The sequence below is a fragment of the Pleuronectes platessa genome, chromosome 15 (assembly GCF_947347685.1).
Source record: "Pleuronectes platessa chromosome 15, fPlePla1.1, whole genome shotgun sequence".
Taxonomy (NCBI): domain Eukaryota; kingdom Metazoa; phylum Chordata; class Actinopteri; order Pleuronectiformes; family Pleuronectidae; genus Pleuronectes; species Pleuronectes platessa.
The window spans coordinates 24813475-24829478 of record NC_070640.1 but is presented as its reverse complement, the minus strand read 5'-3'; the positions used below and the strand labels follow the sequence as shown (position 1 = coordinate 24829478).

General features: G+C 45.5%; 1 protein-coding gene across 1 annotated transcript; it reads right to left on the bottom strand.

The window, feature by feature from the left end:
- Nucleotides 1-243: 243 nt before the first annotated feature.
- LOC128456658 (uncharacterized) lies at nt 244-15978 on the bottom strand. Its single transcript, XM_053440914.1, has 4 exons — nt 15658-15978; nt 1060-1965; nt 579-826; nt 244-409 (listed from the first exon to the last, which is right to left on the bottom strand). Exons 2-4 carry the CDS (start codon nt 1726-1728, stop codon nt 244-246), a joined length of 1083 nt encoding a protein of 360 aa, XP_053296889.1. The 5' UTR covers nt 1729-1965; nt 15658-15978.
- Between the last annotated feature and the right edge of the window lie 26 nt (nt 15979-16004).

The window sequence follows — 16004 nt, the reverse complement described above, 5'->3', positions numbered from 1 at the left end:
TTACTTTTACATTCAAAAAACACATTTTTGTGAAAAAACATACTTTTCACAGCACCTGCACCAATTTATTATTCATTGCAAGGGGGGAATGGGAGGGGCTTTTAAACATAATAGTCACATGACCACAAATGTGTTCCGTTGCCTAGATACAGGGGGTGTTTCACATCACCCGATGTCCCACATTACCCCGCTCTCCCCTACCTGCTTCCCCGTGTGGAGATCCAACGCCTCGTCACGCGAGTGTCACCACACATCCAGAGGGAAACCCGCTGCAATTTTGCCCTCAGCCCGGAGGTGCAGCTCCTGGCCGCGCTGCGTTTTTACGCAGTGGGGAGCTTCCTGGAGGTGGTGGGGGACGGCACCGGTTTCAGCAAGGCATCGGAGTGTGGCAGCCGTGACACCGATCCTCCTGCCAAAATAATAATGTAGATAAGACAAGTACTTTCACATTATGTGACTGGGAAAAACTTCATGTTTTTATTTAGATGTCTTCCATTTCTCAAATTATTTGCAGCAGTTCGTCTCTTAACATGATGTACAGATCAGCCGCAGCAAGTGGAACTGCAGGAGCATCCTACCCATTCTCCTCCATCAGGAGACAACACAGTTCAAAAACGGTTTCATCACAAGGAAACTCGCCCTTGGGAGTGCACTCTTCCATACACACAGTGACCTCCTCCATGGAAACAGGTTTGAGTCTATCCTCAGCACTGTGCAGCTCTGGGAATGAATACATCACAACTGGCCAACCCGATGCCATGTCACCACTTGATCTTGGTCTGATTTTGTGTGAATTCCAGGTGCTGACAACTTCGTCAAGTTCATCCTGCATAGAAAGAAGCACAGTACATACAGAAATGTGAAATAGGTTTTGCAACACTTAACTGTTGCCAGTCTATACTGAGGCCTAGGTTGCTGTGTTGTATTGTATATGGAGGGGTAGAAAATGCCAAAATCAAAAATAAATAATTTAATGAATAATTACAAACAACAACAACTACTACAATTCCAATACAACCTACAGCAACTTCATTTCAGAGGTTGAGGAAAGATTTTTACCTGAACAAGATTCATGAAACAGAACTGGATTAGACTTTTGTCCAAAAAGTCTCCTGTGAAATGACCATCATCCTGGAAAGTTTGAAATAAGTTCATCCAGAAATGCGCACTCTGTTTGCGAAGGGTACTCCACCATCCTTCAATGCGCTGGTTTGCTGTGCTTCTTCCATAAAGGAAACTCTTCTCTCCTGCAAAACTGTCTGGATGGTTTCTCCGCAAAAACATTTGCATTTCTTCAACACAAACATTTTCTGTTCCCCTGTCTGCACGAATCCTCTCTGGACATCCACCTATGCTTGACACCATTCTGGTAAAGTAACTTGCAACTACTTTGGGATCACTGTTTGTGGTAAAGGCCTCCATCCATAAAACATAGCGGCTGAAACCATCTATGCAGCCATTGATGGCAATGCCATAGGGTTTTAGCTTGTCATAGCCGTCCATGTGCCAAAGTGCATTTGGGCCTCTGCAGCTGTACAGACGTCTTCTCAAGGGCCGTGCTCTTCTCAATTCTACACCTTGTGGATCAACCAGTTTGATGATTCGTCTTATTGTGTCTTGTGACACAACAAATCCTCGCTGAACTGCTCGAAGATGTAGCCAGCGATAACCTTGCATCTGTCCATTGGTCATAACCTCATGTTGGACAAAAGCCAGCACTTCTTCCATGTCAGACTGGTTCTTCCTCCTGAACAGACCAAGTCTTCTACAAACTCTCTTTAAAGTTCTGACACTTATCACTGTCTGGTTGTAATGTGCTAAGTATTTCCTTGTTACTGAAAGAAAGTCTGAAGTACAATTTGATTAGGTCCTCCAAATCAGACACTGCAGGCATTGTTGTGAAAAGGAAATTGAAGGGATCTATTGTTCTGCATCATCCATGAGTACAATGACATCGTGGTTGATCTGCACAGAGGAGGAGATAAATTTGGACATGATTTGAAAGTGCTGGGAGCATCTGCCAGTGTTTCCCCTAATATGAATATAGTATAAAGCAGCATATAGCATCATCGTCGTGCATCTCTCTGTTCGACGATGGGCGGAGCTCCGCACCGACGTACACATACACAAACACACGTGAACACACACCTACAGCCACACAAAGAGTGAACTGAAGGAGAGAGAGGGCTGCCTATAAAGCAGACGAAGATAACGTAAACGTTAGCTCAGCAGCCTAAACACCGCCGACCGCCCCACGTAGCCTACTCCTTAAGCCTTGTGACGTGATTTTTTTTTTATTTAACCGATGCATTCACGATCGTTACATCTCTACCAGTGCCCGGTGTACAAACATGCAACGAGTTAACAAGCTTATAACATACATCATATCTGCAGCCATTTCTTTGTTTTTGCAAACACCAAGCCCGAAACCAACACATATCTTCTTCAATCACCTTCTGCTCTTCCATGAATGAAATAGCTTCCTCGGGGATTCTCCAGCACCAGCCAAGCCCGGGGACCCACTCTTAAGCCCCACCCTGAGTGCAGAAAAATCCCTAGAAATGTCTAACTCTGTGTTGTTTTTTTTTAAATACATGGGAGAAAAAATTCTCCAGTACCAGCCAAGCCTGGGGAGCCACTCTTAAGCCTCACCCTGAGTGCTGAAAAATGCCTAGAAATGTCTAACTCTTTGTGTTATGTAAAAAAAATGACAGGGGACACTTGTAGGCACTTTACATTATAGCAAGAATGCCTCGAAATGTCCCAAATGTTTTATTAGGGAAAAATACAATACATGGGACAAAAAAATTATCCAGCACCAGCCAAGCCTGGGGAGCCACTCTGAAGCCCCATCCTGAGTGATTTAGAAAAGCCTAGAAACGTCTCACTATTTGTGTTAGGTAAAAAAATACATGGGACACTTGTAGGCACTTTACATTATAGCAAGAATGTATAAAAATGTCCCAAATTTTTTGTTGGGGAATGAACAATACATGGTGGAAAAATTTCTCCAGCACCAACCAAGCACGGGAACCCACTCTGAAGGCCCATCCTGAGTGAAGGAAATGCCTAGAAACGTTTCACTCTTTGTGTTAGGTAAAAATAAATAAAAATACATGGGACACTTGTAGGCACTTTACAGTGTAGGAAGAATGCCTAGAAATGTCAGAAATGTTTTGTTAGGGAAAAATGAAAAACATTGGAGAAAAAAATTCTCCAGCACCAGCCAAGCCTGGGGAGCCACTTTAAAGCCCAACCCTGAGTGCTGAAAAATGCCTAGAAATTTCTCACTCTTTGTGTTATGTTAAAAAATACATGGGACACTTGTAAGCACTTTACAGTATGGCAAAAATGCCTCAAAATGTCCCATACGTTTTATTAGGGAAAAATAAAATACATGGGAGAAAAAATTCTCCAGCACCAGCCAAGCCTGGGGAGCCACTCTAAAGCCCAACCCTGAGTGTTGAAAAATGCCAAGAAATGTCTCACTCTTTGTGTTATGTAAAAATAAAAAAAATACATGGGACTTTTGTAGGCACTTTACAGTGTAGCAAGAATGCCTAGAAATGTCCCAAATGTTTTGTTAGGGAAAAATACAATACATGGTAGAACAAATTCTCCAGCACCAGCCAAGCCTGGTGAGCCACTCTAAAGCCCCACCCTGTGTGCTGAAAAAAACCTTTAAATGTCTCACTCTTTGTGTTGGGAAAAAAAAAAAAAAAAATACATGGGACTTTTGTAGGCACTTTACAGTGTAGCAAAAATCTTTGAAATGTTCCACACGTTTTATTAGGGAAAAATACAATACATGGGAGAAAAAATTCTCCAGCACCAGCCAAGCCTGGGAACCCACTCTGAAGGCCCACCCTGAGTGATGAAATATTCCTAGAAATGTCTTACTCTTTGTGTTAGGTAAAAACAAAAAATACATGGGACACTTGTAGGCACTTTACATTATAGCAAGAATGCCAAGAAATGTCCCAAATGTTTTGTTAGGGAAAATTACAATACATGGTAGAAAAAATTCTCCAGCACCAGCCAAGCCCGGGAACCCACTCTGAAGGCCCACCCTGAGTGATGAAAAATGCCTAGAAATGTCTCACTCTTTGTGTTAGGTAAAAACAAAACAAAAAATACATGGGACACTCGTAGGCACTTTACAGTATAGCAAGAATGCCTAGAAATGTCCCAAATGTTTTGTTAGGGAAAAATACAATACATGGTAGAAAAAAATCTCTAGCACCACCCAAGCCCCGGATCCCACTCTAAAGCCCCACCTTGAGTGCTGAAAAATTCCTAGAAATGTCTCAATCTTTGTGTTATGCAAAAAAATGCATGGGACACTAGTAGGCACTTTACATTATAGCAAAATTGCCTGGAAATGTCCCACACGTTTTGTTAGGGAAAAATACAATACATGGGAGAAAAAATTCTCCAGCATCAGCCAAGCCTGGGGAGCCACTCTAAAGCCCAACCCTGAGTACTGAAAAATACCTTGAAATGTCTCACTCTTTGTGTTATGTAAAAAAATGACATGGGACACTTGTAGGCACTTTACATTATAGCAAGAATGCCTAGAATGTCCCAAATGTTTTGTTAGGGAAAAATACAATACATGGTAGAAAAAATTCTCCAGCACCAGCCAAGCCCGGGAACCCACTCTGAAGGCCCACCCTGAGTGATGAAAAATGCCTATAAATGTCTCACTCTTTGTGTTATGTAAAAAAATACATGGGACACTTTTAGGCACTTTACATTATAGCAAGAATGCCAAGAAATGTCCCAAATGTTTTGTTAGGGAAAATTACAATACATGGTAGAAAAAATTCTCCAGCACCAGCCAAGCCTGGGGAGCCAATCTAAAGCCCAACCCTTAGTGCTGAAAAATAACTATAAATGTCTCACTCTTTGTGTTAGGTAAAAAAATGACATGGGACACTTGTAGGTACTTTACATGATGGCAAGAATGCCTAGAAATGTCCCAAATGTTTTGTTAGGGAAAAATACATTACATGGGAGAAAAAATTCTCCAGCATCTGCCAAGCCTGTGGAGCCACTCTAAAGCCCAACCCTGAGTACTGAAAAATGCCTTGAAATGTCTCACTCTTTGTGTTATGTAAAAAAATGACATGGAACATTTGTAGGCACTTGACATTACAGCAAGAATGCCTAGAAATGTCCCAAATGTCTTGTTAGGGAAAAATACAATACATGGTAGAAAAAATTCTCCAGCACCAGCCGAGATCCTCTATCACTGATGATCACCTGTCAGCTGTCCTTCGCATATCAACCTCAGATATTCAACCTGACTTCAGTGCACTTGTCAATGCCCAAAACAGACTAGATTTCTCTCACTGAACAAGAAAAAAAACAGAAAACCTTTGAAATACTGCAAAAAACGTGCATATTTTGTTCACAACTGTTCTTGTAAATGTTGATTAAAGTGTGATATAATGTTGGCGTTATTACTTTGCCTGCCTCACTTTTTCATTGCCTAATCATAACATATACTCTTACAAGTAGAAGCTTATCAAATTAATATGAGCAGAATTGAGTTCAGCCTATTGGTCCGGCCCTCCTTCACTGTCCATGTTTCTCATGTGGCCCCTTGGGAAAATGAATTGCCCTCCCCTGCTCTAGATAGTCAAGATTGATTGTCTTCTCGGCGCTCCGCCAGGGCCGTTAACGACTCCGGCGGGGCCGATCCAAGGACCTCACTAAACCATCCAATCTGTAGTAGCGACGGGCGGTGTGTACTAAGGGCAGGAACTTAATCAAGCGAGCTTATGACCCGCGCTTACTGTGAATTCCGCGTTCATGGGAAATAATTGCAATCTCCAATCCCTATCACGAGTGGGGTTCAGCGGGCTACCCGCTCCTCTCGGCGAAGGGTAGACACACGCTGATCCAGTCAATGTGGCGCGTGTGCAGCCCCTGACATCTAAGGGCATCACAGACCTGTTATTGCTCAATCTCGTCTGGCTAAATTCCACTTGTCCCTCTAAGAAGTTGGACGCCGACCGCATGGGGCCGGAGTCTTCTTCGTTATCGGAAATTAACCAGACAATTCTCTCCACCAACTAAGAACGGCCATGCACCACCACCACCAGAATCGAGAAAGAGCTATCAATCTGTCAATCCTTTCAGTGTCCGGGCCGGGTGAGGTTTCCCGTGTTGAGTCCAATTAAGCTGCAGGCTCCACTCCTGGTGGTGCCCTTCTGTCAATTCCTTTAAGATTCAGCTTTGCAACCATACTCCCCCCGGAACCCAAAGACTTTGGTTTCCCGGACACTGCCCGGCGGGTCATACAATTGAGAAAAGCATATGCTACTGGCAGGATCAACCAGGTAGCCCTCTCTGCGCTGAGACCAGTGAACCCACTGTGATGGCGCTCATGGGGTCAGTGAGGGGGAGCCACCCCGCCACCCCACCCTCTGCTCGGTTCCCCAAGGGCGAGACGACGCAGGTAACAAGGGGCAAGGCCACGAGGAGGACAAAAGCAACCGAGACTGGCTCGCTCTGCTGATTAGATCGCCCGTCTTTTCCACCTCGTCTCGTCTACACTGGCTTTGCTTTTGCACGCACTCATCTTTTCCTCCAAGGAAACAGTGTCTTGTCGACTTCAACAAGTTATTTACAGGTGCATCTCAATAAATTAGAATATCATGGAAAAGTTTGTTTATTTCGATAATTAAATTCAAAAAGTGAAAATAGTGAAATAGTGAAATATTTCAAGCGTTTATTTTTTCTATATTGAATGATTATGGCTTACAGCTAATGAAAACCCAAAATTCTGTATCTCACAAAATTAGAATATTGTGAAAAAGTTCAATATTGTAGACTCACAATGTCCCAATCTAATCACTCAATTAACTAAAAACACCTGCAAAGGTTTCCTGAGCCTTTAAATGGTCTGTAAGGCTGGTTCAGTAGGCTACACAGTCATCGCGAAGACTGCTGACTTGCCAGTTGTCCAGAAGACAGTCATTCACAACCTCAACAAGGAGGGTAAGCCACAAAAGGTAATTGCTAAAGAAGCTGGCTGTTCACAAAGTGCTGTATCCAAGCATATGCATAGAAAGTTGAGTGGAAGGAAAAAGTGTGGTAGAAAAAGGTACACAAGCAACAGGGTTAATCGCAGCGTTGAGAGGATTGTGAAACAACGGGCATTAAAGAATTTTGGGGAGATTCACAAGGAGTGGACTGAGGCTGGAGTCAGTGCATCAAGGGCCACCACGCACAGACGTATCCAGGACATGGGCTAAAACTTTCGCATTCCTTATGTCAAGCCACTCCTGAACCATAGACAACGTCAGAAGCGTCTTACCTGGGCTAAGGAGAATAAGGACTGGACTGTTGCTCAGTGGTCCTAAGTCCTCTTTTCAGATGAAAGTAAATGTTGCATTTCATTTGGAAATCAAGGTCCCAGAGTCTGGAGGAAGAGTGGAGAGGCACAGATTCCAATTTGTTTGAGGTCCAGTGTGAAGTTTCCACAGTCTGTGATGATTTGGGGAGCCATGTCATCGGCTGTCAGTTGGTCAGCATGTCAGTTGGTCCACTGTGTATTATGAAGTCCAAAGTTAACGCAGCCGTCTACCACGAAATTTTTGAGCACTTCATGCTTCCTTCCGCTGACAAGGTTTATGGAGATGCTGATTTCCTTTTCCAGCAGACCTTGGCACCGTCCCACACTGCCAAAAGTACCAATACCTGGTTTAATGTCCACTGTGCTTGATTGGCCAGCAAACTCGCCTGACCTGAATCCCAAAGAGAATCTGTGGGGTATTGTCAAGACGGAGATGAGAGACACCAGACCCAACAATGCAGACGAGCTGAAATAAGAATAAAAATATACATTTATTGATCCCAAACACATGCACAATCACACGACATGCAGAGTAGGGAAATTTGTCTTCTGCTCTTGTCCCATCTGGTGAACGTCACAGGACACACAGAGCAGTGGGCAGCCATGCACAGCCCCCGGGGAGCAGATGTTGGGGGAGTAAGGTGCCTTACTCAGGGGCACTTAGACAGTGGGGGTAGGGAGAGTGCTCTTTGGAATTTGGAACAGATCCGGGTATTGTCCTGGCAGGTATGTTGAATTGTCAACGCGAGGAATCGAACCAGCGACCTTCCAGTCCGATGTCCGTAACTTTCTGCCCATAGTCCAATTATTCTGCCACTAGTCCACCGCCTCTCCCTGAAGGCCGCTATATAAGCAACCTTGCGTTCCATAACACCTCAGTAGTGCCACAGGCTGATCACCATAATCATCTAAATTAAAAGAAATAAATGCTTGAAACATTTCACTCCGTGTGTAATGAATCTATATAACTTTTTTTAGTTTCACTTTTGGATTTGAAATATCGAAATAAATCAACTTTTCCATGATATTCTAATTTATTGACATGCACCTGTACACCGAAAACAGAGTCACTCATTCAGACGACGCAAAACACGAGCCGGAAGTTTCATATCTGCGGGAGACAGTCGCTTCAGTCACAAGGCTGTGATTGAACGAGCCCTCAGGGATGACGTTAAAGACTGACGTGAGGTTTTCACAAATGTCCTTTTCATCTTAAAAAACAGTTTTTAAATTGTACTTTTATATGGGATGTGGGTGCCTGATTGCTAGCAGGTTGGACCTGCTGATTGGCGTGAGCCGCCTGATTGATGCTCCAGGATTGGCCAGGGTGGAGAGAGGAAGACTGCAGTCAGTCAGTGGCTCAAGTAGGTTCCTCTCTTCACCCTGGCCAATCCTGGAGCATCAATCAGGCGGCTCACGCCAATCAGCAGGTCCAACCTGCTGGTAATCAGGCACCCACACACACACTCACTCACTTTCTCAAGAAAACTGCTCACACACTAGGAGGAGGAACAGAACAGTAACATATATAGACAGTAACACATATAGACATCCAGGGTCGTAACATCTCCCCACCTGAAAATCAAACATTTATCCCCTAATAAATATTTGATTCATTGAGCCCGTGACAGAGCATCAGCCATGACGTTGTCCAACCCCTTTTTATAACGGATCTCAATGTTGAAGTCCTGTACTAATAACGACCAGCGCATCAAATGCTGGTTACTGTTCTGCATCTGGCTCAAAAACACTAACGGGTTGTGGTCGGAGAACACGACTGTAGGCACCGAGCTGGAGCCGAGGTACACCTCGAAGTGCTGTAGCGCCAAGAGAAGGGCTAAAGCCTCTTTCTCGATGCTGCTATGGTGAAGCTGGTGTTTTTTGAACTTCCTTGAAAAATAGCAAATCGGGTGATCAACGCCACACTCATCCTCCTGTAGGAGCACCGCGCCCGCACCGAGAGCGCTGACGTCTACCTCCAGCTTAAAGGGATGTACAAAGTTCGGAGCGGCCAGAACCGGAGCGCTGCAAAGGAGAGCTTTGGCGGCCTCGAATGCCACTTGACATTTCTCTGACCACTTGAACTGGGTTTTTGGGCTTGCCAAGCTTGTGAGCGGAGCTACTACCTCAGAGAAATTCCTACAGAAAGCCCTGTAGTACCTCGCCATCCCCAGGAACCGACGGAGCTCCCGACGCATTTGGGGCACGGGAAAATCAATGATGGCCTGCACTTTTACTCTCACCGGGCAAACCTGACCTTGCCCCACCTGTTTGCCCAGATATGTAACGACGGCCTTTCCGAACTCACATTTCGCTAGGTTAAGGGTAAGGTTTGCGGCACACAAACGGTCGAAAATCATACGGAGGGTTATTACATGTTGGGTCCAAGTAGATGAGTATGCCACAATGTCATCTAAATAGACTTCACAGTCACCTATTCCACAAAGGACAGTATTCATCAGCCGCTGGAAGGTGGCAGGTGCATTCCTCAGCCCGAACGGCATGACGGTGTACTGTAAGAAATGATCAGGCGTGACAAAGGCGCTGATCTCGGACGCACGGCGAGTAAGTGGGACCTGCCAGTACCCTTTCAGGAGGTCTAACTTTGTCACATACTTGGCAGATCCTACGCGATCAATGAGGTCATCCATGGGCGGCAACGGGAAGGAGTCTGGCTTGGTAATGGCGTTAATCTTACGGTAATCATTACAGAAACGTGGGGTCTGGTCGGACTTTGGGACAAGTATCGAAGGGAAACTCCAAGAGCTACTGCTTGCGACAGCAAAACCGTGATCAAGAAGATATTGTACTTCTTTTTGCATCATGGCACGTTTTATTGGATGGACACGATAAGCCCACTGTTTAAGAGGTTTGTGATTTTCAACCACAATATCATGTTTGATTACATTAGTTTGGTAGGGAATGTCACCAAAGAGAGTCGGAAAGTCTTGGATGAGACCACGAATATCGGACCTGGCGGAGACGGGTAGATGTTCAAGGTAGACATCTAACTTAGTCAAAACCTCCGAATTTCGGAGGCGCGCACAGGGAACAGAGTTGTGCCTGTCATTCAGCCCATCATCCGCGGCATTGTATGGGGGCTGTATGACAGACATGGAGGCTACAGTCGCAACAACAGGGGACGGGTCGGCACAGTTCTCACGACCCACATATTTTTTAAGCATATTGATGTGGCATACGCGAGTTTTCTTTCTGCGGTCAGGTGTTCGGATTATATAATCAGTTTCACTGAGTTGCCGATCAACCAGGTACGGTCCTGAAAATTTGGCCTGCAGCGCAGAACCAACGACGGGCAGTAGCACCAACACACGGTCACCTGACTGGAAGACCCGTGCAACAGATTTTTTATCAAAACGCACTTTCATTTTGTTTTGGGCGGCTGAGAGCGAGGCACGGGACAAATCACACGCATGGTGCAGTCGCTCTCAAAACGAACATACATAGTCCAGAATGTTTTCTTTGGAGCCGCATTGTTCTGAGAGCCATTTCTCCCGGAGCAGACGTAACGGACCGCGCACAGTGTGCCCAAAAACTAGATCGGCTGGACTAAAACCAAGGGACTCTTGCGTCGTTTCCCTTACCGCAAAATAACAGCAGCGGCAGCCCCTCATCCCATTCTCGGTTTGTCTCCGTGCAGAATTTACGAAGCAGACTTTTGAGTGTTTGGTGAAACCTCTCCAATGCACCCTGACTCTCTGGGTGATAAGCACTGGAGGTACGGTGCTTAATATTCAACACGATCATGACCTGGGCAAATATTTTGGACATAAAGTTTGAGCCTTGGTCACTTTGGATATGTCTGGGAAGGCCGAATGTGGAAAAGAATTTGACTAGTGCCTTCACGATGACTCGGGCTTTCAACGAGCGCAGTGGGACTGCTTCAGGGTACCGGGTGGCGGCACACATTATGGTGAGGAGGTATTGGTTACCGGATTTTGTTTTAGGAAGGGGCCCAACGCAGTCAACAATGACATGCTCGAATGGCTCTCCGATGACAGGGATTGGCTTTAATGGAGCAGCTGGAATCACCTGATTGGGTTTATTGGAGATCTGGCAAGTGTGGCACGAACGGCAGAATTTCACAACGTCAGATTTAAGACCAGGCCAGAAGTAATAACGGAGGACACGCTGATATGTTTTTCTGACACCCAAATGGCCGGACATACTGTGATCATGAGCCGGACTCAGGACCTGAGGACGGAAGGGCTGTGGCACTACAATTTAGCGCACTGACTGGTGCGTAAAAACAGAGTCAGGAGACCAGTGGCGCATTAACACACCATCATCAACCAGGTAGGACACAGCCTTTTTGCATGCAGATGTATTTACAAGTGAAAAACAATGGGACAAAGTAGTGTCAATTTCTTGAGCCTTAATTAGCTGTTCCTTATTTACGGGTAAGTTGAGGGGTTCGTCGTCAAGCTGGAGCTCTGTCACAGGTGCACACATTTCACCCTCGGAAGGTTAGCTTGGTGAGACAGAGGAACCCATGAACGAGTCACTCAGATCCACCAAGTCTTCGAATTTCCGTGCCTGAGCACGGGTTATGGCACACACGGGAAACAGGGGAAACGAAACTGGCCCTGCTGGGTCAGAAACACACATATTTACAGTCGGGTTTTCGATTACCTCGGGGGTTGGGAAAACTTTCCCTCCTGCTATATCATTACCGAGGATAAAATCCACCCCCGCTATCGGTAACTCAGAACGCACGGCAACCTGGAATTCACCTGAAACAAATTGCGAATGTAACTGAACAAAGTGCAAGGGGGCACGAATAACACTCATTTTCAACCCCCATGCCAACACATCCGACCCACAGTAAGACTGCGCAGAGAAGGGAAGGATGCTGCCCCGAATGAGTGACTGCATAGCGCCGGTATCTCGCAGGATAGTGATCGATACGCGCTGTTTGTCACCGACCAGAGAGCACGAACCGTCTGAAACGAATGGCCTGAAAACAGAGTCAATTTGTGGTTGTTTTGACTTCACCACCTTCATGCTTTTGGCTGAGGGTGGTTGAATTTGGATAAGGTTAATCGGAGACGGTGTTTTGGTTTGTCTAATTTGCGCTTTCCTTTTAAGAGTGGGACAAACGCTGATAAGATGTCCCTGCTCGTGACAGTAGAAACATTCACGGGTTTCACGGGCAGTAGTTGCGGCAAAAGTATTTCGACAAGCACTATTAGGGGATCTTACTCTTCGGTCAGTATAGACCGGTTCCCGACGGACTGGGGAAGAAAAAATAGTTATGTGCGTGAGTGCAAATTCATCTGCCAGCACGGCGGCATCAGTCAAGGTTATAACTTTTTGCTCATTTAGATAGATCACAATCTTATCGGGAAGCCGATTTTTAAACTCTTCCATTAGCAAGAGCTCATGCAGGCCGTCAAAGGTTTCAACTTTGCAGGCTTTGCACCATTTGTCAAACAGAGCACCTTTTTCCCTCGAAAACTCCCCATATGTTTGGGTGGCAGTTTTTTCACACTTTCTGAATTTTTATCTATAAGCCTCTGGCACTAACTGATATGCACGCAACACGGTGGCTTTCATTACCTCATAATTTAAGCTGTCCTCAATTGACAGCGACGTGCACACTTCTTGGGCTTTACCCACGAGCTTACACTGTAACAGAAGAGACCACACATTTTTCGGCCACTTCAACGTAGCAGCGATGCGTTCAAACGCGTTGAAATACGAGTCCACTTCAGACTCTCTAAATGGTGGAACTAATGCGATGTGCCGGCTCACATCAAAACTGTCCTGGGGGGTCGGGGAGGGTGACTGTGTGGTTGAGGGACGGGCCGCAGCCGCAGCTCCCTGCTCCATCTCAAGAGCCCTCAACCTAAGATGCATGGCCTCCACCTCCAACATGCGCAGAGTCAATGACAATTCCTCAGCAGACATTCCAGTTTGTATGGGGAGGGCATGGAGTGGGGCAGGATTGCCAGCCAGTACACCCTGCTCAGCTCCAACTACAGGAGCTGGCTCCTCCAACAAGCCCCTTTCAGTCAGTTCATCCAGTAGGAGCTCCTTTAACTCCCGCTTTTTAAATTTGCCTGGCACAGCCACCTCAAAAAACTCTGCAATCAAAATTAAATCAGCTTTCTTACATTTTTTTAATGTCTCAATCGACGGACTTAAAGTAAACTCTTCCAATTTAAATTCCATAATTGCCACCCCCCACAAAAGAAAAAACTGCCAAACAAACAAGCAGAGATGAGGACAAAAAATACAATCAAACTCACCCGATTCACGACGACGATCGATACAGTTAAGAACGGACGAGCCCCCAAATCATGTTACGCCCCTGGTCTAGGGGAAACCAGAGACATAACATGTGGTGCTTCTCCCATTCTCCCACTCCCAAGCAGGCCAGTGTCACAAGGTATTTTTAGGTTAAGGGTAGCTTTTTATTTTTACTTCAGAGGAAGAGAAGGCCAACACAACAAACAAAAACAATCTATTTCCCTACCTTCCTTTTACAAACCAAAAATGTTAACAAAAAGACAAAAGCTTACCTAACTCTTCTATTAACAAAACACAGGAGAAAAAAGGGTAAAAGAAAATGGCTTCTCCCTCCTACAGGGCTACCACACACAGTTTTTCTATTTTTATACATATGAGACACAACAATAATTTAGCCTGACACTGGTCCCAGTTGGATCTGGGAGAATTGGTGGAGAGAGGAAGACTGCAGTCAGTCAGTGGCTCAAGTAGGTTCCTCTCTTCACCCTGGCCAATCCTGGAGCATCAATCAGGTGACTCACGCCAATCAGCAGGTCCAACCTGCTAGCAATCAGGCACCCACACACACAGTATAATTATGCTGTTCTGCTTCCTGTTGAGCGGATTGCTGGTAGATGTGTGGTTAACACATCCACTGTGCATTTAACCAACACAAGTGAAAAAGTAACTGTAATCATGCCACTCTGCACAGTGGTTGAGATTTAGAATAATGTTCATGGGCAATTAAGATTGAAGAGGTGGGTTGTCACTCCTGTCCAGGGAAACAGACTTAAGCCTGAAACATGCTTCTGCGTTTTCACGGGCCCGTAAGCGCAAGAGCCCTTCCGGGTCCCTTACGTGCTTATGTATCCCTTCTTACGTGCTGACTGGCGTCGCCCCACTTTTCTAAAATTTACGGCAAAGCTCCGCAAGCTCACTCAGCCCGCAAGGCTGTGATTGGTCTGCTCTACATCCCTTCTGGAGCTGCATTTCCGGTTTCATGCCCCATAATACAGGCAGAAACAACGGGAGATTTAGAAAGTATGTCCACTTGTATAACCCGTCACTGACTGGCGTATTTGTCCGCCTGAAAAAGGCTACAAGGAGCCGCAGTAGCTATGTAAATAAACAATCGATGAAGAAGAAAGAAGGCGTCCCTCAGGTCGTCTTCGACAAAAAGCATTACTCCGCCTAGTGTTCTGGCGCGGAATTGCTTTGTAAAGGCTGAAATTATAGTCCTGCGACTGCAACCGCGTAAGGCCACGCACTGCATCGATGGACTCGTTTTGGTTTATACTTCCCTAACGTGCTGCGCGTGTTGCAACGCAATTCACCGCCAGAACCCTAGGCGGAGTAACGTTTTTTTTCAAAGACAAAACACACAAAGAAGAGACGTCTTCTTCTTCGTCGACTGTTTATTTACATCGCCACTCCGGCTCCTCATAGCCTATTTCTGGCGGACAAATCGACCAGTCAGTGACGGGTTATACAAGTGGTCATACTTTCGGATCTCTTCTGCCAAGTGCTCTTCTATTTGGTCCATATTCGTTCTTCTAAATCTTCCGTGATTTCCGCGTATTGTGGGCCATGAAACCGGAAACTAGACTCCGGACGGGATGTAGTAAGCAGACCAATCACAAGCCTTGCGGGCTGTGTGAGGCTCGCATCGTTTTGTCGTATAGTTAGAAAAATTGGCCGACGCACGCAAGCCCGCAGAGGGCACGAAAGGGGCGTGTTGCGTGTCTTGCGTGCATGCGTGTGTGCATGCAACCCGACTATAATTCGGCCTTAACTCCTTATGCAATCGCGTCCCGTATTCGGGACGCAAGGTGTGTTTTTTTATCGATCAGCGTCAAACATTTGTATTCAAAGAACTGTGTCGTACAGCTAGGTACTAATGCCACATATCTGTAGAAAGCTAAGATTATTCTGATTCCACTGATGTAAACCATTTAAAGATCCGATCACCACAGCCGATACAATCAACGTAACAGTCAGACAACTTACCAAAAAAAATGATTAAGACAGTCGACGTCACTCACCTAAGAAGCATGATATTAATCCACAGATCGATAACATTCCAACAAAAACGGTGTTGGTACATTGATAAAGGTCCAGACGATCGAATCCAGTAACATAATCACTCCATAGCACACTATTTCATCAAAGAATAGCCACAGCCAGCTGATGCGTAATCTCAGAGTAGCCAGCAGCTAAGTGCCAACTTTGACTTTTTTTCCGTCGTAACTTCTGTTAGAAAGTAAACACAGCGGCTCTCTGGATTTCAAAATGGAGGGTGCACTCTAACCTTTAGATGGACAGCTCATTCGACCCAATTGGAGAAGGCAGGGGTTGTCCACATTCGGCAAAAGCCAACGAGAGCCCTCGT

Excerpts from the sequence above, each read along its gene's own strand:
- LOC128456658 (XM_053440914.1), bottom strand. The coding sequence starts at position 1,728 with ATGGAAGAAGTGCTGGCTTTTGTCCAACATGAGGTTATGACCAATGGA. Across the intron at positions 827-1,059 it reads GTTTCATGAATCTTGTTCAG|GATGAACTTGACGAAGTTGT; the intron begins GTAAAAATCTTT and ends CTTTCTATGCAG. Across the intron at positions 410-578 it reads CTCCTGATGGAGGAGAATGG|GAGGATCGGTGTCACGGCTG; the intron begins GTAGGATGCTCC and ends TTATTTTGGCAG.